Source organism: Schistocerca serialis, chromosome 5 (assembly GCF_023864345.2).
Source record: "Schistocerca serialis cubense isolate TAMUIC-IGC-003099 chromosome 5, iqSchSeri2.2, whole genome shotgun sequence".
Taxonomy (NCBI): domain Eukaryota; kingdom Metazoa; phylum Arthropoda; class Insecta; order Orthoptera; family Acrididae; genus Schistocerca; species Schistocerca serialis.
In genome coordinates, this window is record NC_064642.1 from 419,407,813 (window position 1) to 419,434,092 (window position 26,280).

Below are 26,280 nucleotides of genomic sequence, written 5' to 3' on the forward strand. Positions count from 1 at the left end.
ATTTCTTCGTCATCTGCAGAGCTAGTAGGCATATAAACTTGTACTACTGTAGTAGGTGTGGGCTTCGTATCTATCTTGGCCACAATAATGCGTTCACTATGCTGTTTGTAGTAGCTTACCCGCATTCCTATTTTCCTATTCATTATTAAACCTACTCCTGCATTACCCCTATTTGATTTTGTGTTTATAACCCTGTAGTCACCTGACCAGAAGTCTTGTTCCTCCTGCCATCGAACTTCACTAATTCCCACTATATCTAACTTCAACCTATCCATTTCCCTTTTTAAATTTTCTAACCTACCTGCCCGATTAAGGGATCTGACATTCCACGCTCCGATCCGTAGAACGCCAGTTTTCTTTCTCCTGATAACGACATCCTCTTGAGTAGTCCCCGCCCGGAGATCCGAATGGGGGACTATTTTACCTCCGGAATATTTTACCCAAGAGGACGCCATCATCATGTAATCATACAGTAAAGCTGCATGCCCTCGGGAAAAATTACGGCTGTAGTTTCCCCTTGCTTTCAGCCGTTCGCAGTACCAGCACAGCAAGGCCGTTTTGGTTATTGTTACAAGGCCAGATCAGTCAATCATCCAGACTGTTGCCCGTGCAACTACTGAAAAGGCTGCTGCCCCTCTTCAGGAACCACACGTTTGTCTGGCCTCTCAACAGATACCCCTCCGTTGTGGTTGCACCTACGGTACGGCTATCTGTATCGCTGAGGCACGCAAGCCTCCCCACCAACGCCAAGGTCCATGGTTCATGGGGGGGACCTTTTACATGCTCCCCAAAATCCATAAAACCACCTATCCTGGAGCCCCATTGTAGCTGGTTATTGTGTTCCTACTGAAAGAATTTCTGATCTTGTTGACCAACAGCTTGAAGCAATTGCCTGAAACCTAGCCTCTCGCATCTAAGATACTAACCACGTCCTTCACCAACTCTTCACCATACCCACCTCTTTAACTCCTGGATCCACACTTGTCACTGTTAATACCACCTTTTATACACCAACATCCCTCATGCTCATGGCCTTTCTGGTATCAAACACTACTCCTTCCAACATCCTTCAGCCAAACCCAACTACTCCTTTGAGGGAGAGGTTGCTGTTGTGGTCTTAGTCCAGAGACTGGTTTGATGCAGCTCTCCATGCTACTCTATCCTGCGCAAGCTTCTCCATCTCCTAGTACCTACTGCAACCTACATCCTGCTGAATCTGCTTAGTGTATTCATTTCTTGGTCTCCCTCTAAGATTTTTGCCCTCTACACTGCCCTCCAATACTAAATTGGTGATCCCTTGATGCCTCAAAACATGTCCTACCAACTGATTCCTTCTTCTACTCAAGTTGTGCCACAAATTTCTCTTCTCTTCAATTCTGTTCAATACCTCCTCATTACTTATGTGTTCTACCCATCTAATCTTAATCGTTCTTCTGTAGCACGACATTTCAAAAGCATCTATTCTCTTCTTGTCCAAACTATTTATCGTCCAAGTTTCACTTCCATACATGGCTACACTCCATACAAATACTTTCAGAAACGACTTCCTAACACTTAAATCTATACTCAATGTTAACAAATTTCTCTTCTTCAGAAACGCTTTCCTTGCCATTGCCAGTGTACATTTTGTATCCTCTCTACTTCAACCATCATCAGTTATTTTGCCCCCAAAATAGCAAAACTCCTTTACTACTTTAAGTGCCTCATTTCCTAACCTAATTCCCTCAGCATTGCCTGACTTAATTCGACTACATTCCATTTTCCTCATTTTGCTTTTGTTGATGTTCATCTTATATCCTCCTTTCAAGGCACTGTCAATTCCATTCAATTGCTCTTCCAGGTCCTTTGCTGTCTCTGACAGAATTACAATGTCATTGACGAACCTCACAGTTTTTATTTCTTCTCCATGTATTTTAATACCTACTCCGAATTTTTCTTTTGTTTCCTTTACTGCTTGCTCAATATACAGACTGAATAACATCGGGAATAGGCTACAACCATGTCTCACTCCCTTCACAACCATTGCTTCCCTTTCATGTCCACAGAGAGATTTTCCATGCAATATCCTCACTCACCCCTAATTCTCCCACCACTCCCACAAATCAGCTATGAAGGAATCCACCTCTCATCACCCAGTATCACCCTGGACTGGAACAACTGAACCATATCCTTCGCCAGGGATTTGATTATCTATCATCATGCCCTGAAATGAGAAAAACTTCTACTGAAATTCCTTTACAACCATCCTAAACTGGTGTTCTGTTGCTCACACAACCTACATAACACCATGTTAATCCTCGAACCACCCACACTCCCAACCCCTTGCCATAGGAACCATATCCCTGTGGAAGACCCAGGTTCAAGAATGCCCAATCAATCCACCAAGAAATTCCTACTTTAGTCCTGTCACAGGCTTGTCCTGTCCCATCAGATAAAGGGTCACCTGTGAAAGCAGCCACTTCATACACCAACTCTGGTGTAATCACTGCACAGCTTTTTATGTTAGTATGATACCCAAACAGGGTCCATAGGAAAGAATGGGCATCATCAAACTGTGACCAAAAACAATGTTGATCACCCAGTGGCACAACATGCAGCTGAGATCAACAAGCTTGATTTCAATGGCTGCTTCGCATCTGGATAGTGCCCTTCATCACCAGCTTTCCTAAGTACATAGATGGGAGATATCTTTGCAACAAATTCTTTGCTCTGTTAACCCTCCTGACTTCAATCTCCATTAACCAACTGCCTCCACCCCCTCCATCCAACAGTTTCCTCTTCCTCCGTCCTGTCATCTCCTCCCAGTTCATGTTTCCATTCACCTTCATTGTGCACCAGTTGATCTGACACCTGCACATCTTATGCCTAGCCTGTGCACCTTCCACCCAACCCTCCCAGAGTCCTAGCGAGAAAACTACCTGCCACCCTCCAAGCTATTAGCTGCCAACCCTAAACTCTCTTCTTGTCTTCCACCTCTCTCCCCTGATTTAATGCTTTTGTTTTTTGATGAGTGGTCTCCTATACTCCCAAGGTACTTGTGTAAAATAAATAAAGAAATAAAGTATTCATTCTGCAGATGTGAGTAGTAGGAAAATTGTGTGAAACAGCCACTCATCTGGCATAAGTCTCTTTAAGGATATGGAACTCTCTCTCACTTCCCAGCCTACTTAGTCCTTAGTATTTTTTATGCCTGGTAACAAAAATCTCTTTTGACTGAACTGTGATCTACACAAACCCAGTACAATGCGCAAAAATAAATTTTCATGTCTAGGGTTCAGATAGGAGTCATGTACCATAGTGGAAAGATATTCAACAAGATCCCACCTAGCATAAAGCAAGATACTGTGTTTCCCAATCAGTTCAAAAGGAAACTAAAAACATACCCTTAAGCTACACTTCCTACAAATTACACTACTGGCCATTAAAATTGCTACACCACGAAGATGAAGTGCTACAGATGCGAAATTTAACTGACAGGAACAAGATGCTGTGATATGCAAATGATTAGCTTTTCAGAGCATTCACAAGAGGTTGGTGCCAGTGGCGACACCTACAACATGCTGACATGAGGAAAGTTACCAACCGATTTCTCATACACAAACAGCAGTTGACCGGCATTGCCTGGTGAAATGTTGTTGTGATGCCTCGTGTAAGGAGGAGAAATGCATACCATCACGTTTTCGACTTTGATAAAGGTCGGATTGTAACCTATCACAATTGCAGTTTATCGTATTGTGACATTGCTGCTTGCGTTGGTCGAGATCCAATGACTGTTAGCACAATATAGAGTCGGTGGGTTCAGGAGGATAATACGGAACCCCGTGCTGGATCCCAGTGGCCTTGTATCACTAGCAGTTGACATGGCAGGCATTTTATCCACATGGAGGTAATGGATCATGCAGCCACGTTTCGATCCCTGAGTCAACAGATGGGGACGTTTGCAAGACAACAACTATCTGCATGAACAGTTCAATGATGTTTACAGCAGCATGGACTATCAGCTCAGAGACCATGGCTGCAGTTACCCTTCGCGCTGAATCACAGACAGGAGCGCCGGCATTGGTGTACTCAGTGATGAATCTGGGTGCATGAATGGCAAAACGTCATTTTTTTTCGGATGAATCCAGGTTCTGTTTACAGCATCATGATGGTCGCATCCGTGTTTGGCGACATTGCGGTGAACGCACATTGGAAGCGTATATTCGTCATCACCATACTGGCGTATCACCCGGTGTGATGGTATGGGATGCCATTGGTGACACGTCTTGGTCACCTCTTGTTCGCATTGACGGCACTTTGAACAGTGGACGTTACATTTCAGATGTGTTATGACCTGTGGCTCTACCCTTCATTCGATCCCTGCAAAACCCTACCTTTCAGCAGGATCATGCACAACTGCATGTTGCAGGTCCTGTATGGGCCTTTCTGGATACAGAAAATGTTCGACTGCTGCCCTGGCCAGCACATTCTCCAGATCTCTCACCAATTGAAAACGTCTGGTCAATGGTGGCCGAGCAACTGGCTTGTTACAATATGCCAGTCACTACTCTTGATGAACTGTGGTATCGTGTTGAAGCTGCTTGGGCAGCTGTACCTGTACATGCCATCCAAGCTCTGTTTGACTCAATGCCCAGTCGTATCAAGGCTGTTATTATGGCCAGAGGTGGTTGTTCTGGGTACTGATTTCTCAGGATCTATGCACCCAAATTGCATGAAAATGTAATCACATGTCAGTTTTAGTATAATATATCATCTGCATTTCTTCTTGGTGTAGCAATTTTAATGGCCATTAGTGTATCTGCGTATCTAGGATTAAGGATTGAAAACTCCTGTTAGCTATATAGCAAGCAGCAATATTTACTGTAAAGCTTTTTGAGAAGTCAGTTACTGTAAACATTATCTGGTAATTCAAACTTACTGACAGGTAACTATTTTCTTTTGAAAATATCAGTATTATCAAGTAAATAATAAGCTAAAAATAGGAAATAAACATCAGCTACTAGGATAACTGATAAGACAAAAACAGTTTTCAAACTAATAACTTTTTTAAATTTATATGATTATATTTAGTATAAATAACATAGTGATAGTTTAATGTAATTTGACAGATAGAAAATCTAGTCACCAGTGGTGGCAGGAGAACCTACTTACAAAGGAACTGAAATCTGTGAGCTTTCAGAGCCAGTGGCTCCTTCTTCTGGAAGAAGGACTGAAGAGGAAGGAAAAGGGGTGAAGGAAAGGGACTGGTAATGGGGAGAATTTGAAAAAGTCACCCAGAACACCAGGTTAGGGGAGACTTCCTGCATGGGATGAGAAAGGAACACCAATTTTTGGGGATGGAACCAGACAAGATTAGAAAAACTGAGAGCTTAAAGGTGGAAGAGATTATTGACAAAACATTTTGCAACAGCTAGTAAAAGTGCAAAACTAAGTGAATTGTATGTGGTAGAGGTGAGGGTTGGGGAAAAATACACAGGTCAGAAAATAAAAGAAAACTAAAAGGGAGTGAAGAAAGAAATAGTTACAGAGAATGTATGTTGAGACCAAAGAAATAAAAGTAAAGTAAGGCCAGGTGGGTGGTGAGAACCAAGCACATCATTACACAATTTCCTATCTGCAGAGCTCTGAGGAATTGGTGTCTGAGGAAAGAATCCAGATGGCACCTGTGGTGAAACAGGCATTGAGTTCATGACTTTCATGAGCTTGCTCTGCAACAGGATATTGTGTGTTGCCTCTGCCTATGCCCATTCATCCTATCTGATAACTTGGTCACGGTCAAGCCAATGTAACAGGCCAAACAGTGTTCACATAACAGTTTGTACATGAAACGTGTCATTTCACATGTTGCTCTCCCTTTGATAGTATATGCTTTGCCAGTTACAGGGCTGGCATAGGTGGTGGCAGGATGGTGCTTAGGGCAAGTCTTAAGTTGAGGTGGTCACAGAGGTAGGAGGCATGGGCTAGGGAAATGGGTGCAGAAGTAGTACAGGTTTCAACAAGGATACTGCTGAGATTGGGTGCAATGAAAAGCTATTCTAGATGCAATGGGCAAAATGTCAGACAGAATTGACTGCATTTCAAGCATGATTTTAGAAAGTCATAGCCTTGTTGAAGTAGCCGATTAATATATTCAAGACCAGACAACAGTGATAGTTTGTGAAGATTATGTTTCTACAATATGCTTGTGTTTTGTTAATGTATACCATTTAAACATGTGGTACAGAGTTAGACTTTTTTGGAATACTCTTATACTTGATTGTGATACATCCTACAGAGTGTCTGCTGTTTGAGGCTTCATACTGCTGGTATCTGAACATACTCACGATGAGGTACCACCAATGTAGTAGTAGTAGTAGAGGGGTTTTGTGGGCGCACGACAACAAGGTCTTCAGCGCCCGTTCAGTATCATAGTGAGACGGGTGTCAAAAAAAAAAAAAAAAAAAAAAAAAAAAAAAAAAAAAAAAAAAAAAAAAAAAAAAAAATCATCGGAAAAGATGTGCTCACCCACACCGAAGCATGGGATGAAGCAGGGCGTCAGCAGTAAAACATGGACAACACAGGAAGAAAACGAGAGAAGGGGCTAAAACAATGTAGCAGATGGAAGGGGCCGGCTGACCGCAAGGAAAAAAAGGGAGGTGTCAGCCACTCTGCAATACACTAAAACCTCCAGCCTAAAAGTTTAGGCCAGAGTCCAGACACATCACAAAACTTAAAAACCCTAGACACACACGTCTCATCATTAGCTAAAACACAGGGCAGATCACCATCAACTTGTGCTTCTGCCCTTGCATCACGGTATAAAATGCAGTCTGTTAAAATGTGGCGGACAGAGATGTGCACACCACAAGCATCACAAAACGGAGGATCCTCCCGCCGTAATAAATAGCTATGCATCAGAGGACAGTGCCCGATCCGAAGACGTGTGAGGGCCACCTCTTCCCGCCTGAGCAACCGACAGGAGGAACGCCACGGCCGAGTGGTTGACTTTACCGACCGCAGTTTATTGGCCGTCACCACCAGCCATTCGTCCTCCCACAACTCCATGCACTTCCTGTGGAGTGCAGCGATGACCGACTGCAAGGGGATAGGACACTGGACCACATTCTGCTCTCTGCAGGCCTCCTTGGCAGCCCGATCAGCCTGTTCATTGCCCCAGATGCCGACATGACCAGGCACCCAGCAGAAGGATACCTCTTGACCCCGCTGTTGGAGCAAGTACAGTTGGCTATGTATCAGCTGGACCATCTCTTCAGTCGGGTACAGGTTCTGCAGCGATTGTAAGGCACTAAGAGAATCAGAGCAGAGAAGAAAGCGATCGCCCCGAACTCGATGCATCTGCTCCAGTGCCGTCAGGATCGCGTGGAGACCCGCTGCGAAAACGGTATATTCAGCAGGGAGGCGAATCCGGGTAACATGGTCAGGGAACACCACAGAACAGCCAAGGAAATTCTCCTGTTTGGAGCCATCAGTGTAAACGACAGTGAAACCGGGATGCACATCTAAAATGTTAAAAAAAAGTGACTGGAATGTAAAATCTGGCGTGCCATCCTTCTTGAAACGAGTCAAATCTATAATAAGTTTGGGTCTCCGGAGGAGCCAAGGTGCAGATCTGCTCCAACCGCGACGTAAAACACGAAGACCAGCCATAGACATTGCAGCGAGGCAATCCTGTGCGCGAATCCCATAGGGTTGCGTCGCACGTTGCCGGTTATGAAATAACCGTGCCAGAGGAGGCTGAGCAACGGTATGGTATGCAGGTGTGTACGGTGTGGACAAAGTTTTATACGCCTGGTGTACCGTAAGTAGCCGTCGCCGCATATGAAGTGGCGGTTCACCAGCCTCTGCACAGAGGCTTGGTATGGGGCTAGTTCGGAATGCCCCAGTGGCCAACCGCAGCCCTTCATGGTGGACAACGTCCAAAATCTTTAAGTACGAAGGCCTAGCAGACCCATACACCGTGCACCCATAATCGAGCCGAGATTGCACAAACGCCCTGTAAAACTGGAGCAGACAAGTCCTGTCAGCTCCCCATGTACTGTGGCTAAGACATTTTAAAATGCTTAAAGCCTGAAGCGACCGCCGTTTCAGGTCTTTAAGATGAGGTAACCACGTGAGCCTCGAGTCAAAAATGAGACCCAGAAATCTCACCGTGTCTTTAAAAGAAAGAATAGTGTCCCTCAAGCGCAACTCAGGAAAGGTGAAAATCGAACGAGAACGGTTAAAAAGAACACATACAGACTTCTCGGTGGAAAACTTAAATCCACTCTTCAGCGCCCAGTCATCCAAACGCCTAATCGTAAGTTGCAACTGACGAGTTGTCGTTGCAAGGCTTGGAGAAGAGCAGAACAAAGAGAAATCATCCACAAACAAAGAACATAGGACAGGACTTTTCACCATGGACGTAATGCTATTAATAGCGATGGCAAACAGAGTCACACTTAAAACGCTACCCTGAGGGACACCATTCTCCTGCTCAAAGCGATCAGACAGGACGTCACCAATTCGGTATCTAAAATATCGTGGCGAGAGGAAAGACTGAATAAAAAGAGGAAGACAACCACGAAAACCCCATTCGTGAAGCTGCTCCAGGATGAGACGCCGCCAAGTGGTATCGTAGGCCTTCTCAATGTCAAAAAATACACCTATAAGGTGATGACGGCGTAGGAAAGCTTGTTGGATAGCCGCCTCCAGGAGGGAAAGGTTATCGAAGGTGGAACGAAACCTCCTGAACCCACACTGAAAGCGACTAAGTAGTTGCCGGGATTCTAACATCCAGACAAGGCGGCGGTTGACCATCCGCTCCAAGGTCTTCCCTATGCAATTAGTGAGGGCAATACTATGGTAGCTACTTGGGCTCGAGCGGTCTTTCCCAGGTTTTAAAGAAGGGATTAAAACTGCCTCACGCCACGCGTCAGGAAAGTGACCCGACGCCCAAATGGCATTAAAAAGTGCGAGGAGGATTTCTTTGTTGCGCATTGTGAGGTGCCATAGCATACTGTAATGGATCCTGTCGTGACCAGGGGAAGTGTCACGAGCTCCAGACAATGCAGAATCCAGCTCCCACATAGAAAAAGGGCAGTTGTAAACTTCATGAGAGGTGGGCTTGAAGGTCAGACTACACCTCTCAGCAACCGCTCTATGGCGCTGGAAACCTGGATCCTGACTGGTTGTGACAGTAACTGTCGCAAAATATGCTGCCATAGTCTGGGCAATGTCTCGCGGATCTGTGTGGAGAGTGCCGTTATTCAGTACAGCAGCTATGGGGCACCTCCCTCCTCTGCCAGAAATTCTCCTAATGGTCTCCCAAACAATGGAACTTTTGGTGGAACGATTAACGGTGTTCAGGAACTTTTGCCACGACCTCTTCTTGCTCTCACGAATAATGCGGCGACATCTCGCCCTCGCCACCCGAAAGGCTGCAAGATTCTCAGCAGTCGGCCGACACTTGAACTGCCGCAGAGCCGCACGCCTGGTCCTGATTGCAGAGCGGCATTCGTCACTCCACCAAGGCACAGGTGGCCTTTTCCGGTGACCTGTGGACTGTGGAATGGATGCCACAGCGGCATGGTGGACCGTTTTGGTAATATGATCCACCCACACCTCAACATTCGCACAGTGTTCGAATTGGGCCAACTGGCTATAAAGTGTCCAGTCAGCTCCACTGAGCACCCATCGTGGTGGTCTCCTGTCGGGGCCCACGCCATCTGGCAGGTGAATCCAGATTGGGAAATGATCACTGCCGTGCAAGTCAGCGACCACTTCCCAGTGAGCACTAGCGGCAAGAGCTGGAGAGCAAAGCGAGAGATCAATGGCAGAGAACGACCCAGTCGCCATGCAGAAATGAGTACTCTGTCCTCCATTGAGCAAGTAGGCACAGGATGACAGGAGAAGCCTCTCAATTGCTCTACCCCTGGGGCAGGTAATTGCAGAGCCCCAAAGCACATTGTGGGCATTAAAATCACCACAAATAATGAATGGCTGGGGGAGCTGTGTAAGAAGGTCGGTGAGGGCCGCTTCATCAAGAGCATCATGTGGGGGCAAATAAAGTGAACATACAGTCAATGGATGACGCACGTGCACGGACACAGCGACGGCCTGTAGAGTCGTCATAAGTGAGAGAGGTGAGGAATGGTAGTCCGTCCTGACGAAAATACCTACGCCTCCTCTAGCTCTCTCTCCACGCAGGTCGTCCTTTTTGTGGAGTGTATAGCCTCGTATCTCAGGGGAGTATGATGGATGGAAATACGTCTCCTGGAGACAGAGACACAATGGTCGACCCTGAGAAAGTAGACGAAGTTCCTCCACATGCGTCCTGAACCCTTGCAAGTTCCACTGGAGTATGGGAGCCATCTATGTTGGGGGTAGCACCTTCATCCTGTCTCTCCGAAGGGGTGGGGAGACCGCAGCAGGTGGAGGGGCAGGCGTGGGACGAGATGATTGCCCCACACATACATCGTACTCCATCAACTCTGGGGAAGAGTCAGATGAAGCCTCGCGTAAAACAACATCCGCATGGTCAGATGGTTTACCACGGGATTTGACCCGCTGTTGCTGCTGCACAGTAGCTTTCTGTGGCTTGGTGGACTTTGGGGGAGCGGATGTGGGAGTGGTAAGTGGCGCACTGGGCTTGGGGACAACCTCAGCTGTTGGAGGCGCGAGGGGCTGGACCAAGTCCGCCACTGTACTTTTGTCTGCCGTTCGAGTAGGGGCTACTGGCTCTGGAACACTGGCTGCGTTGCAAGTGCACTGACAGCTACAGGTGTTAGTGCCAACACTCACCACCTCAGTCTGCATTGAGGCATCGACTTTTGGAGTAGGCTTCTGTACCAGGGAAGCAAAAGATGTAGCAAATGTGGGAGGTTGCATCGACTTATAAATCTTCTTGGCCTCACCATAGGGGATACGCTTGGTTGTTTTTATTTCCTGGACCTTGCGTTCCTCTAAAAATATGCGACAGTCCCTACTCCAAACAGGGTGGTTCCCAGAGCAATTAATACATTTAGCCGGAGACGAGCAACCAACTCCTTCATGAGCAGCCTGACCACAGTTTCCACAAGTCGCTTCGCCTTTACAGCCTAAGGTGGTATGCCCAAAACGCTGGCATTTGAAACAGCGCATTGGGGCCGGGAAATAAGGCCTCACACTAAGGCGAAGGAAGCCAGCTTTAACATGTTCAGGAAGTGTTGTGCTACTGAAGGTCAGAATAAAGGAGTCGGATTTGACAAGAGTGCCATCAACCCTCTTCATGATGTGTTGGACATCAACGATACCTTCCGGAGCCCACTCACGTTGCAGTTCTTCCTTGGGAATATCAGCTAGATCCCGGCATGTCACAACACCTTTGCTATAGTTCAAGGTGCTGTGCAGTTTGGTGTCTATGGCATACTCTCCAAGGCATTTAGCAGATTGGACGTTAGTTGCTTGCTGGGAAGTGGAAGTTTCCACTAGCAAGGTCCCATTACGTAAGCGTTTCACCGATTTTAAGGAGCCACAGATTCCCTCCAATCCCTTTTGTATATAGAAGGGCGAAACCTTCTCGAAACTACCCTCCTTCCATTTCACAATGAGAAACACATTCGGATTACCAGAATGCATTCTGTTACCTAAGACTGGACTTTTCAAAGAAGCGCCGGAGTCAGGGGGACTGACTGCATGGGCCCTCTTAAGAGACTGGGTGTTAGAACCTTCCAGCGGCCCACCCTTTCCGCTGGGAGGAAGAAAAGAGAATTTTGAAGGATCCATCTCGGTCCCACGAGCAGCTAGGGAACTAGAAGTCCACCTAGACAGAGCCCCGCGTGCCTAGGTAAGCCTTATACAACTGAGGTGCGGCAGGTTCCCCAGAGGTTGCCCGCTATCGACTGCTCCACCTCAACAGCCATGCATCTCATCAGCGCGCAGCACACCTTGAGATTGAGGGTTTTTTTATAGAGGTTTATTCCATCCTCGCGATCCGGGCGGTCAAGCCAAGATCCCCATTCCCTGAGACACACAACATTCCACCGCCGCGCCGCACGGTGGTCGTTGAAGTATGCTTAGAGGTTACGGTGACAGGGGACTGGCGGCGCTTACCAGTCCCCAGCTCAGGAACCCCGGGGTCGCCAAGCCCGTACCCAGCAAACCACCAATGAGCATATATGAAGTTTTATAGTGCAAAATCAAAACAAACACCCAATGGTTTTTTTCATTCACTGAAACATGGTGTTCTGAAAATCTGCATATGAAGGAAGGTTGTCTGGGATGTGGTATGAGTCAAGTTATACATCAACAGCCAGGTGTAGTCACTTCTGCCTTTGTCAGTAAACTAACTGCAGTTTATAATTAGTGGGAAATTATTTATACTGCCAATTACTAGAATTACTTTTAAGTTATTTTATATGTTTACTCAAGGAGAAAAATATATTTTATTAAAAAAGGTATTGCTTCTTCTCTTATAGTGTTCAATTTACTTTACTCAGATAATGATCAGTTTCTTATACATTGCCAACATCAAGAATTGTTTAATACAAACATTAGAGTTTTAGAATTCACAACTTTCACTCATCGGAGACAATATGAATTGACAGTAAAACTGTGAGGGACGGGAAAAACCCACCATGGTACAACAACAAAGTTAGGAAACTACTGCGAAAGCAAAGAGAGCTTCACTCCAAGTTTAAACGCAGCCAAAACCTCTCAGACAAACAGAAGCTAAACGATGTCAAAGTTAGCGTAAGGAGGGCTATGCGTGAAGCATTCAGTGAATTCGAAAGTAAAATTCTATGTACCGACTTGACAGATAAGACTCCGGGATGATGATGGCATTGAAACAAAGGATGACACGCGTAAAGCTGAAATACTAAACACGTTTTTCCAAAGCTGTTTCACAGAGGAAGACCGCACTGCAGTTCCTTCTCTAAATCCTCTCACAAACGAAAAAATGGCTGACCTCAAAATAAGTGTCCAAGGAATAGAAAAGCAACTGGAATCACTCAACAGAGGAAAGTCCACTGGACCTGATGGGATATCAATTCGATTCTACACAGAGTACACGAAAGAACTTGCCCCCCTTCTAACAGCCGTGTACCGCAAGTCTCTAGAGGAACGGAAGGTTCCAAATGATTGGAAAAGAGCACAGGTAGTCCCAGTCTTCAAGAAGGGTCGTCGAGCAGATGCGCAAAACTATAGACCTATATCTCTGACGTTGATCTGATGTAGAATTTTAGAACATGTTTTTTGCTCGAGTATCATGTCATTTTTGGAAACCCAGAATCTACTATGTAGGAATCAACATGGATTCCGGAGACAGCGATCGTGTGAGACCCAACTCGCTTTATTTGTTCATGAGACCCAGAAAATATTAGATACAGGCTCCCAGTTAGATGCTATTTTTCTTGACTTCCGGAAGGCGTTTGATACAGTTCCGCACTGTCGCCTGATAAACAAAGTTTGGATTGAAGAGTTTTTAGCAAACAGAACACAGCATGTTGTTATCAATGGAGAGACGTCTACAGACGTTAAAGTAACCTCTGGCGTGCCACAGGGGAGTGTTATGGGACCATTGCTTTTCACAATATATATAAATGACCTAGTAGATAGTGTCGGAAGTTCCATGCGGCTTTTTGCGGATGATGCTGTAGTATACAGAGAAGTTGCAGCATTAGAAAATTGTAGCGAAATGCAGGAAGATCTGCAGCAGATAGACACTTGGTGCAGGGAGTGGCAACTGACCCTTAACATAGACAAATGTAATGTATTGCGAATACATAGAAAGAAGGATCCTTTATTGTATGATTATATGATAGCGGAACAAACACTGGTGGCAGTTACTTCTGTAAAATATCTGGGAGTATGGGTGCGGAACGATTTGAAGTGGAATGATCATATAAAATTAATTGTGGGTAAGGCGGGTACCAGGTTGAGATTCATTGGGAGAGTCCTTAGAAAATGTAGTCCATCAACAAAGGAGGTGGCTTACAAAACACTCGTTCGACCTATACTTGAGTATTGCTCATCAGTGTGGGATCCGTACCAGGTCGGGTTGACGGAGGAGATAGAGAAGATCCAAAGAAGAGCGGCGCGTTTTGTCACAGGGTTATTTGGTAACTGTGATAGCGTTACGGAGATGTTTAACAAACTCAAGTGGCAGACTCTGCAAGAGAGGCGCTCTGCATCGCGGTGTAGCTTGCTCGCCAGGTTTCGAGAGGGTGCGTTTCTGGATGAGGTATCGAATATATTGCTTCCCCCTACTTATACCTCCCAAGGAGATCACGAATGTAAAATTAGAGAGATTAGAGCATGCATGGAGGCTTTCAGACAGTCGTTCTTCCCGCGAACCATGCACAACAGGAACAGGAAAGGGAGGTAATGACAGTGGCACGTAAAGTGCCCTCCGCCACACACCGTTGGGTGGCTTGCAGAGTATAAATGTAGATTTAGATATAAATGAGTGAGGTGAGAGTGGACTCTTCAAGAAGGGTGGGGAGTGTGGCCAGATGCAGTTTATGACAAACTCAGTGGGGAGGACCAGTTGCTCGCCATATAGAAGCTCAACCAATAAGGAGTTGAGGTCATCTTCAAAAGAGGTGCATATGGTGAGGACATCAGAAGGGTGCTTCTGATCAGGAGCCAGTAGGACATCAGTGCAGCTTTGAGGGTCTGGTGGCACTGCTTGATTAGCCCTTTACTCTAGGGATGATAAGCCATTTTGTGGAATTTGTTGGTACCACATGGCACACAATCTGGAAAAGAACAATGTCTCAAACTGCCTCTTCCTGTGAGGTGTTTTTCTTGTTATGTGTTAATTTTAAGGAACTGATATTTTCTTAAATGCCAAGTCTTTACTTGTTCCCTGTAGTAACAGTTGCCTTCTTTTATGAATTTCCTGATTGCTGACTTGTTTTCTCTGATGTGCTCCTGCTATGTAGTGCCATGTATTTGACCACCAACTTCTTTTCTGAATGCAGACGGGCAAAAGCTATAAGAGAGCTCCCACATTCAAACAACTCACTACAAAATCACAAACATGGTTTCTGTAATTCTTCTATATTCTTCTGGGCATTGTCATGGAGCAGAAACACCCACTGAACGCTTCTTGAGAAACTTCATCTTGACATCCTCCAGTTATCTTGTCAGGATATTTTGGCAGTATGCTCCTGTGATGGTTTGCTTGTTATGAGCATAATCTGTTAGTACACCACAGTGGTCCCTTTCTCCATGATTACTGATCTTTAACACTTTTAGTGGTGGTAAATCCAAGTGTTTCAACTGACTGCTTTGCTATTTTGTTCTAGGGTCATAGTGATACAGCTGGACCCATCCATGCTAAAAATGAAATAATCATATGGCATTTTGTAGCCTGTCTGATGTTGTTTGGCTGCCTGGTCCAAGCCCTTTTATTTGATGCCATTTTGATGATTTGTGTATCAATGAAGATGAAATGAAATTATTGAGACAACACAAGCACCTGTCCATCAAGCAAAGAATATTACTAACCTGGCCAGGAATTGAACCCAGGATCTCATGATCTAGAGGCAGTGATGCTACCCACTATCCATGGTGATTAGGTGACTAAAACATTATCTGGATTTGCCTGACTCAGCAGCAAAATTTCTGATACTATCTTGCCTCAGTGAACTTTAGGGTATGCTCAATCACAGAACCAAGTGATTGGCAATTTTGACTTTATTAATAACGTCTGCAAGATGTTGAAATGTGATCCATGACTGATTTTGAATTTCTCCACTATTGCCCCAATTGTGATACAATGGTCTGCAATGCACCAGGGCCTCCATTTCCTTTGAAACTTTCAGTTCTTCACAAAGAGATTGTCTGCCACTTTGTTGTATATCATACAGGCTTATGTGGCCACATGGGAAGCACCTGCACGACCCAACCATTGTTTAATACAATTGTGTATTGTTGTTGTACACTTCTACCAACTTTTCATTGATTGTTCCATCTTTATTCCCCTTCAAAAGCAAGCAATACATTAACACAGATACACCACTTTGTCAATAGTCCACACAATTTCGTTTTGGCTCCTCTACCAACATGATGTACTATGATGAGAGTATTTCTTTGGATATCAAGACTCCAGACATATGCCTTTGGACAAAACAGTTTTACTTATTTATTTGTTTCAGGAGGTAATTAAAAATTTATGTGTGTTTTATGTTAAATAACTCTGGGGAAGGACATTATCCGAATGCCCAGCAATGTATTCCATCTTGTTTATACGTGTACCACCTACTAAATAACTCAGCTACAAATGAGTAACTACCTTTAATTCTTCCATTATTTGTATTCTACTCAGAACTTTCAAGTATCATGTGAATTAATAATCCTCTTTACCAGGTAACCGTGTAACCTTTTTATTATGTGTTGGATATCATTGACCCTTTTATGCACCCATTTCTCTTAGAGGTAATCTGTAGAAGTCTCCATGATGACCCTGTGTGACATAAACTCCTTTACTATAGATCAGGACACTGAGCAACAATATTAAAGTAGTGTCTTCCTCAAGATATTAAACAAGTTCTGTTCTTTAGATGCTTCACTGATTTTTAAGTGCCATGAAATATCTCACAGTTTCTTGTTGTAGGTAGGGGGTGGGGGTTGGGTTGTTTGGGGGAGGAGACCAGACAGTGAGATCATCGGTCTCATCAGATTAAGGAACAATGGGGAAGGAAGTCAGCCATGCCCTTTCAAAGGAACCATCCCGGCATTTGCCTGGAGCAATTTAGGGAAATCACGGAAAACCTAAATCAGGATGGCCAGACGCAGGATTGAACCATTGTCCTCCTGAATGTTGTAGGTAGGCCGATATATTTTGAAAAGCTGCTGCACTGTCTTTTCACAATCAAAAACATTCTGGCAAGCTGATTTTCAACTATTGCTATTATTTTCCACATGTATTGATAGCAATGGTGACATGCAAGCCCTCTTTGTTGATTGGTTGTTAATACTTCATGGTTGCTTCCACCAAGTCATTGAAGACATTAAAAGGCTGAGTACAGGATCCAATAAAGTTCCCATAGAAAGTTAGGAAACCAAAAAAGAACAAATCATGTGTATATGAACAAATCTAATGCTATTTGGGTTCTGTCTGGGTAGTTGTTCACCAACACTTCTTTTATCATAACAGCTGCCAATCTCAGTGGCAAACAGCTGACCTTTTGGTTGAGGATTTTTTTCATTTCTCATTAATGTAGTGCAGGTGGTTCAGCTAAAATCACTGCTCTCTACAATACATTCTGTTCCACTGCCACACCAAAACAAACATGATGTGTTTCTCTATAATTAGGTCAAGGGACAGCTGAATGATTGAAATTGTACATACCTTGAATCCAGTTGGGCTCCATTTAACAAACTGAATACCAGTCCTTGATTTGAGCATTTCAATAGAAGCATTCACATCCTTGGGTACAACATCCCCTCTATAGAGCAAGCAGCATGCCATGTATTTTCCATTGCGAGGATTGCATTTAACCATCTGATTGTCAGGCTCAAAACACTCTGCAGTTATCTCAGGAACTGTCATTCCACCGTGGAATGACTTATGAGTACACAGTACAGGTGCATATGCTGTTAGTGGAAAGTGGATACGTGGATATGGCACCAAGTTGGTCTGAAATCAGTTTGTTATACAAACTTTGAAATAACATGTGAGTCAAAAAACGTTTTAAAACTAATTAAGTTCAATTAATATGCAGTAAAAATTAATCTAACATATTAAAAGACACAACAGGTCCAACAAGATAACAACTCTTTATGTATGAATGTATGTACATCTTAATGTACAAAAGAAAACAAGAGCAAAAGGTCAATTATAACTCCATTAAAAGATCTATGAAAACTGATGGTGGATTATATTTTACCTGAAAATAAACTGAACAATAACAAAGAGGGTAAACAGATAGGCAACTGAAAGATTAAAAAAATTTGCTTTCTATCTGGGCTTGATGTCCAACAAGCTGTCTGTCCGCATGAAAGGCCACCAACAATCAGCGGCCAACACAGCTGGACCACCCAGTTGCCGAACATCAGCCCAACACAATGTGCTTCACTTCAAAGACTGCTTCACTGCCTGTGCTATCTAGATCCTTCCTACCAATACCACCTTTACAGAATTGCACAGGTGGGAACTCTGCAATGCATCCTATGTTCCTATAACCCCCCCTGGTCTCAAAATTCACTAGTCCCTTTCCTTCATTCACCTATCCCCATCACTCCTCCTATACCAGCACTACACAGCCTTCTATTTCCCTAATGCACCCTCTAGTCTTTTTCCCCATCTCTACTTCTCTCCTTTTCCATTACCCCCATCACACACAGATTGCTTTTTCCATCAGGTGTAGCTACTGTGTGCAGCCCAGCCTCAGCAGCAAGAATATAGTCACAGTGCATCATATGTACAACCTCCTGTGACATGTAGTGTGCAACAGTGCCCCAACACTATGAACCTCACAGACTTTTCGAGCCCACAGATTACTTGGAGCTCCCCATATATTGCTGATAAATCGCTTTTGGACACATTCTCTCCCCACCCACTACAAGACTCACTACAAAAACAGATGGGTAAAAATTTCAGTGACAACAATTACTGATTGGACAGTCGTCCCGCCCCGATTGTTTCCGCAGCCCCGGCTGTGCCTGCCACGCCTCCCACGCCAGCCATGTTTAAACCAGCCACCACGAATGCCGTGAGTGACAGCTTCATAAACACACTGACACTCCTGTCCGCTGTGCTATCAAATCTGTTACATCCACAATGCAAGAGTGGGAAAATTCCTAAATTACCAAGGTTCACAATGGACAATCCGCATACGCGGTTTATTTTGGCAGAGACTATATTCGCCGCCCTAAACATTGATTCAGACAGTGCTAAATTTATTGCACTTATTAATGCCCTAGAGGACCATGCTGAGTGGGTACAGGACTTAGTGCTGTCGACGGCCCCCGCAAATCGTTATGCACTGGCAAAACAACAGATCTGCGAACGTCTAGCTAAAACTATGCAAGAGTCTGTTTTCTACATACTGCAAGATGTACATCTCAAAGACTCAACTCCTTCACAACTGTGGCGATGTATCAGAGCAGTCTTTGATAGCAAAGCTATGCCAGATGAAGCTTTACTTTCTTTCTGGGTTGCAAAGCTGCCGCAAGCTATCCAACTGCAGCTACTATCACACGATCAGGAAACTCTACAAGCGAAATTATTGCTGGCCGACGCCGTATGTAAGATAATCAACAAAAGAAAGTTATCTATGTGTGCCCCCCTCGATATTACGCCTCCCCCGCGTGGCAGAGGCTGATCTTTCCAAAACAACAGACAGAGTACACTGGCTGAGCACCAGATTCCACACCGTCCTTCACCATCCCATACCACAGCTTCAAGTGATGTCCTTCACCCGGTAACAACACAGGATCAGAAAGTTTATTCTCTCTGCTGGTATCACTCCGTTTATGGTAATACAGCCAGGAACTGCCGCTCACCCTGTGCAATGTGCCCAAACACACACGGCGGGCCGCTATAGGCATACCGGTCCGCACTGTGACGTCAAGTTGCCTAACAGATCACAGGCTAGTACTTCCGAATTATTCTCTCGGACGTCTGTATATCCAGGATATAGCTTCTCAGAAATGGTTTTCAGTGGACACTGGTGCTGATGTGAGCATCATTCCACGTTCAATGGTCACTTCTACAATCATGCATTCGCCTCACCAAATCAGAGCAGCCAACCATTCCTCATTAAAGGTTTATGGTGTAACGCAACTTTGCATTTACTTCGACGATACACATAATTATGAATGGACATTTTCGTTAGTAGAAATCAATGAGCCAGTATTAGGATTGGACTTCTTAACTGCTCACAACTTTTCTTTGGACTTAATTACACTTGCCCTCTGCTAAGTGGATTTTAAACAAAAATTTTCGGCGAGATTTTCCCCATCCACGCCAACAGAATGCAGCTATACAAGACAAAGAGACAGTTTCTATTCTATCTGAGGAGGTCAAAGCTGCCGTAGTGAACTTAGTTACGCAATGCCTTGAATCAACCAACTGTCCAAAGACAATGCAGAGGTACTTCAAAGTTGTGATGTACTGACTGATGAATTGTGCGGGCTTAGATAGGAGATCAAGATTAAAAGTAATAACATGCATGAAACTACACGGGACCTACATACCGCACCGCTGTTTATATGCAGCCACAGCAGCGCCTGCCACAACCTGAACAGCGAAGCAGCAACCTGCCCAGCAACCCCCCACCCTGCGCTTCACCGTCCGCCTTTCATCAAAACACAGAGGCGACAGTTGTTACAGGTGACACCGCACATGCACGCGCAACGATTCCTTCGTGCAGTAACACGATAGTCAATGGAACCCCGCTGGCTGTTGCACAGCACAGCTCCGTGGACAACACTGCAGCTTTCACTGAACTACCATTCAATGATAATGTATTTCAGGTTAGTTCCCTTTCACACTTACTGCGCACCAACGATAACGTCACTCCTTCGTGCGTCCTTCCGCATATTTTGGCCACAGCTATTCACAAAATCAAGGCCATTACTATGGGCGTCTGTCATAGGCTTAACACAACTGAGGGGCCGCCTGTTTGTTCTTTCCCGTGACGCCTCAATGCAAAAAACTTACCGCTGCCAAAGAATGTATTAATGAACTCTTACGCTTGGGTATAGTCTGCCCCTCAGACAGTGCATGGTCTTCCCCAATACATGTCGTTCCCAAAAAGGACAATTCCTTTCGACTCTGTGGAGACTATTGGCGTTTGAATGCCAGAACAATACTTGATAACTACCCTGCGCCACACCTCCACGATTTTTCACAATCCATGTTCGGTGCCAATTTTTTCTCTGTGTTAGACTGCAAAAAGGCATACCATCAGATTCCGATGCACCCAGAAGATATCCCCAAAACCGCTATCATCACCGTATTTGGACTATATGAATATTTGTTTATGCCTTATGGATTGAAGAATGCCGCCCAGACCTGGCAAAGATTCACTGACACCATTCTACGTGGTATTAATTTTTGCTATGCCTACCTAGATGACATTATTATCTTCTCCACAACTGCTGAGGAAGACAAACAACACCTCCAACAGGTTTTTGAATGATTGGCACGACACGGAGTTGAGATTAATCATGACAAATCCCAACTGGAGAAGCCAGAGGTTATTTTCCTGGGACATTTGGTCAATAATGAGGGCATTTGTCCCACCTCAGATAGAGTAGAACAAATACTTGACCTTCCCCTCCCTCAAACCTATGAAGAGTTACATAGATACCTTGGAATGGTAATTTTTTTTAGACTCCACATTCCACATGCAGCATCTCTTCAAGCCCCTCTCACTGAGGCCTTAAAGAGAAGGAATATCACAGGTGACAGACACACAGAATGGGATCAGACCATGCAGTGAGCCTTCGACTCACTTAAGTACACCTCGGTGAATGCTATTACCCTGTCTCACCCTCACCCTGATGCCTCCCTGACAATAACCACAGATGCTAGCGATAATGCCATTGGTGCAGTTTTGCGACAGATCCTACTAACAGGTACTACACCCCTGCGTTTCTTTTCAAAAAAGCTCACCGAAACGCAAAGAAAGTGGTCCGCATTTGATCATGAACTTTACGCCATTTATGAGGCCTTAAAGTACTTTTGTACAGATATTGAAGCCCAACTTGTGACAGTTAACACAGATCAGAAGCCCCTTGTCAAGGCTCTCCACAAACCAGCATTAGATGTACTACCCAGAAGGTTTCGCCATATGGATTTGGTATTACAACATGCTTCAGGCTTTCAATATATCAGGGGTAATGACAATGTTGCAGCAGACTACCTGTCATGCCTGTCCTCCCTGAAGACAGCTATTGATCCTCACCACTGACACGAGCTCCAGCTATCCGACCCAGAGATACAGCACCTTCTCTCTGCCTCTTCCTTACAAGTTGCTCTACTTCCCTTCCCTAATGATGATTGCTCTTTGTATTGTGACATTAAAACAGGTCATCCTCGTCCTATAGTTCCTAAAGCTCTTAGGAAAGACGTTTTTGACACAATCCACAATCTCGCTCACCCGAGCATTTGCGCGACTACGTGCCTCATTACAGAGAGATACGTTTGGCCTAATGTAAAAAGAGATTGTAATTGGTGGGCGTGAGCATGGATACCTTGCCAGAGAGCAAAAATACACAAACATACTAAGCCCCCATTAGGCAAATTTACTGTGCCCTCAGGTAGATTCCGTCACGTCCATTTGGACCTCGTCGGTCCGTTACTGATATCTAACAACTTCCGTTATTTACTGACCATGATAGATCATACCACACATTGGGCCAAGGCTACCCCATCACGGACATTATGGTCAACACTGCAGTTAACGCTTTTGTCCACCATTGGCTTTCTCGTTTTGGTTTTCCTACTTCACTTACCACAGACCAGGGGAGACAGTTTGAATCTAATCTGTTTAATCGCCTCTGTCAACTGTGTGGTATCAACAAATTCAGAACTACAGCCTATCACCCGCAATCTAGTGGCCTAATAGAACAATGGCACTGTACCCTGAAGGTCGCTCTCATGTGTCATTCTTCCTCTTGGACTGAGGCACTCCCCTGGGTCCTTTTAGGTTTGAGGACAGTTTTTAAAGTAGACCTTAAAGTGTCAATTGCTGAGAGGGTATACGGAGAAAACATCACACTTCCGGCAGATTTTCTTGATGATCCTCCTCTACTTCCCGAGGATCAACTTCCCGAGTTGGTACGACAGGTTCAACAGCATATCACCAAGTTACGTTTTCCCTAACCTCGATTGCATGCTAACCCTCCGGTTTTCATTCACCCACACCTCATTTCTTGTAACTATGTGATTCTTAGAGAAGACACCGTGCGTCCACCCCTTGCTCCACCCTTCACTGGCCCATACTGGCTCCTTTCATGCTCTGAAAGTACTTATACGATCCTCTTTAAGAACAAACCATCTGTCATGTCCATTGAGTGCTTGAAACCAGCATGTATCCTTAACAACACCAACATTCATGATAATGAATTTGTTTTGCAGGAAACTTCAGAGGCCTGTCCTCTCCCTTCTCCACAAGCTAATCAAACACTCTCTGCAAGTCAAGGCCACCCTCTTCTTTACTTCATGCCCCTGAGTGCCAGCAGTAATGAACTAGTGTTTCAAGTGAACCTGAGTGACTATGATGTGGACTCTATAAAAATACAACTTGTGGACACTTTTCTTTTTTTATTTGAAATTCAAAACAATTCTGTGCCATCTGATCAGAAAGACATTAAGCTATTGCAGTGCTTCAATGTGGCTCCTGGTACTTCACAAAATGACATTTCAGCCTATGTAAACTCCAATAATGCTTTGTTTATAAGAGTAACCCCCTTCTTCTCCTTCGTCTTCCCCGAATCCTCCTACCCCTATTGCTATCGCCTGTGCTGGTCGCACCATACAGCCACCTCTCAGACTTCAAGATTACGTCATGCCTTAAATGTTTACCTTCCTTTTATCACTTACTCCTCATCACTCCTCCTATGTGCTCCGTGCCCCTCGGGTGGGGGCTCTGTAACAGAACTGCCAGAAAATATTAATATCTTTGCTTTTTTGTACTTCGTTTTACTTACTTTGGTTGTTGACTAGTTGGTGTGAGACATTCGTCATGACTGTTACCGTGATTGTCGAAAACTATTTCTTTGTGTTTTGATTTATCTTGTGCCAATAAAAATATTACATAGTGAAAGTAAATGGCGTTTTCTGTGTTATAAGTATAACACACACCATACCTCTTTGATAACTGCTTCTAATACATTTAACATTCCCTTAGAATATTTAGAAGCAAGCCCTCCTTTCACATACAATTATTAATGTTTTGAACTATAAAAGCCAGTAGTTCACTGTGATGGTAGAAAATGAACACTCTTCTTAAATATGTATTATTAGTTTATTTTTGTGTACCATTCTAAAACTGTATGTCCAATAACCCCTTGCAATTTTACTCATAATTTGAAGGTCTTTACGACTTTTTTGCATAGAATCTTTGGAGGTTCTTAAATCATAATGACATTATTGCTGCACAGATACCACAAAATTTATAGTTGCAATACTTTTAAACACAAATATTATCTTCCCTAGAACAAACGCATGTTTCCTCTCATGTACGAGATAGAAGCTGGATAGAACAGAGATTTATGTTACTTATGAGGTAGTTTTGCAAACTTATGAGGTAGTTTTGCAACATTACATCATTACACCAGTAAGAGAGGCGAAGATGAAATGTTCCTATACTGTACTACATGGCAGTGCCCATCAGTCCATAATTAATATGCATTACCTCACAGAGCATTACACTATAAAACATTGTCAAAGAATAGATTCAAAAGCCTTCAACCATAAATGCCTAAAAGTACCAGAAAATGCATAAATTAAGTTACAGTAGCATCAGTGATGAAAAGGTCTCCATTTAAATTGTGGTAAATCGATGATACGTGATTCACACTTTACCTTGTATACAAAACTTAACAAAATTTTGCATAACATACTGGATTCCATTGCACACTGCTAGCCATTAAAACTAAAACACCAGGAATGGTAGCAAATAACTTATTGTGCATATGTATTATAGTGAGAAGAATACACAATACATTTATATACATACATGGAGGAAAATTTAGTAAATAGAGCTGCTGTCTCTGGCAGCAACAGCAGCTTGAACCTGACTGGGCATTGAGGTGGATCTGGCTTGTGTGACAGATGCAGATAAGTCATTCCATGCTGCTTCAACTCCTTGGCAGAGTGCATCAGTCACAGTGCTCGTGAGAAGGTGCATGGAATTCACTCAGAAACCCATAAGCAGATGTTTTCAATGGGTGAGAGATCTGGAGAACATGCTGACCAGGGCAACAGTCAAACACTCTCTCTATTGAAGTAAGGAAAGTACAGGAACACCAGTTCCTGCATTATCTTGTTGAAAGAAAACATCATGTAGCCCTTGGAAAAGAGCACAGCCACTGGCCTTAACGTGTTAGATATGTAACCAGTAACTCCTGTTTATAAAATAGTTTAGATACCAGATTACTTAAAGTGTTAAATATTTGATGTTAAGCACATAACACCTTTAACCCTCGAGCGGGTGCACTGTTTTTCATAACACGGGTGTGTGCGCAGCTCACTTTGTACATGAAAAGAATAGCTTTCCTTATGTTGCCAAGGTAAGTTATGTATGATCAAAATCACAGTTTAATCTTAGTTTATTTGAACAAGGAGAAAATAAACTTACATAATATTAGCTAAACTACTGTTTTATTAAACAATAATGAAATAAATTTTCACTATAACTCTCATTTGCCAAGGACAGGTGTTAAATTTATTTATTTATTTTATTATCCATCTTTAGGCATTAAAAATGCAATTGATGTCGTCATTTGTGTACATATACAGTTTACATAACTAACAGAAATGGTATAATACATTGTAGATCATTATTGTCTAATAAGATACAAAAATTTGTCCTTGATGCTGCACAAGGTATATGCAATATATTTACGTGTATAAGTTTAATCTAAGTGAAACTATATTAGTACCTGTACTTAAGATCATCTTTAGTGCACATTATAAAGTCTTCTATTGTATAAAAAGCTTTTTCTCCAAGCCATTTCTTTATGACACTTTTAAACTCATTCAGTGACACATTATGTGCCTCTATTGGCAACATGTTAAATAGTTTTACTCCCATGTACCTGTAACTATCTTGAGTTTTCTTTAGTCTAGCAACTGGGATGTCAATTTGCTGTTTTATACATGTGTCATGGTGATGGATAGATTGTCATAGTTTGTGACTGTGTTGGTTTTCTTTTGTGTGCATCAGACAGTAATGATGCATTTGAAGCATTAAGCAGTGCAGTTCAGACAGTAATGATGCATTTGAAGCATTAAGCAGTGCAGTTGTGTCAGATCAGCTGCTTATTTGATCACTAATTGTCTTGTAGACAACTGCCTCAATGTAGGATTATGTTGCTAGTTTGTAACTGGGGTTATTTTTTTGAACTGATTGTAAATTTTTTATTGCCTAGCTCACTTTGTATTTTATATTACTGCTGCTCACTTGGACGTATGACAACACAATTTATCACTTTGTTGCCTGAAGCAATACTGAATGAATAGGTATAGATTTGCAGTTGTGAAACAAAAATGGAACTGCACAAAATCACTTTTTTTTGTTGCACACTTTATACACAGATGCACCAGCTCAAGGGTTCAAGTTAAAGAAGCAAAATCCT

The 26,280-nt window shown here is 43.6% G+C and overlaps 1 protein-coding gene across 1 annotated transcript in view; it reads right to left on the minus strand.

The window, feature by feature from the left end:
* LOC126481287 (tubulin alpha chain-like) overlaps positions 1–26,280 on the minus strand; it is a 284,780-nt gene that overhangs the window by 41,179 nt on the left and 217,321 nt on the right. The window contains exon 4 of the mRNA XM_050104926.1: positions 17,318–17,605. Coding sequence (XP_049960883.1) covers positions 17,318–17,605 — 288 coding nt within the window. The remainder of the gene's footprint in view (positions 1–17,317; positions 17,606–26,280) is intronic.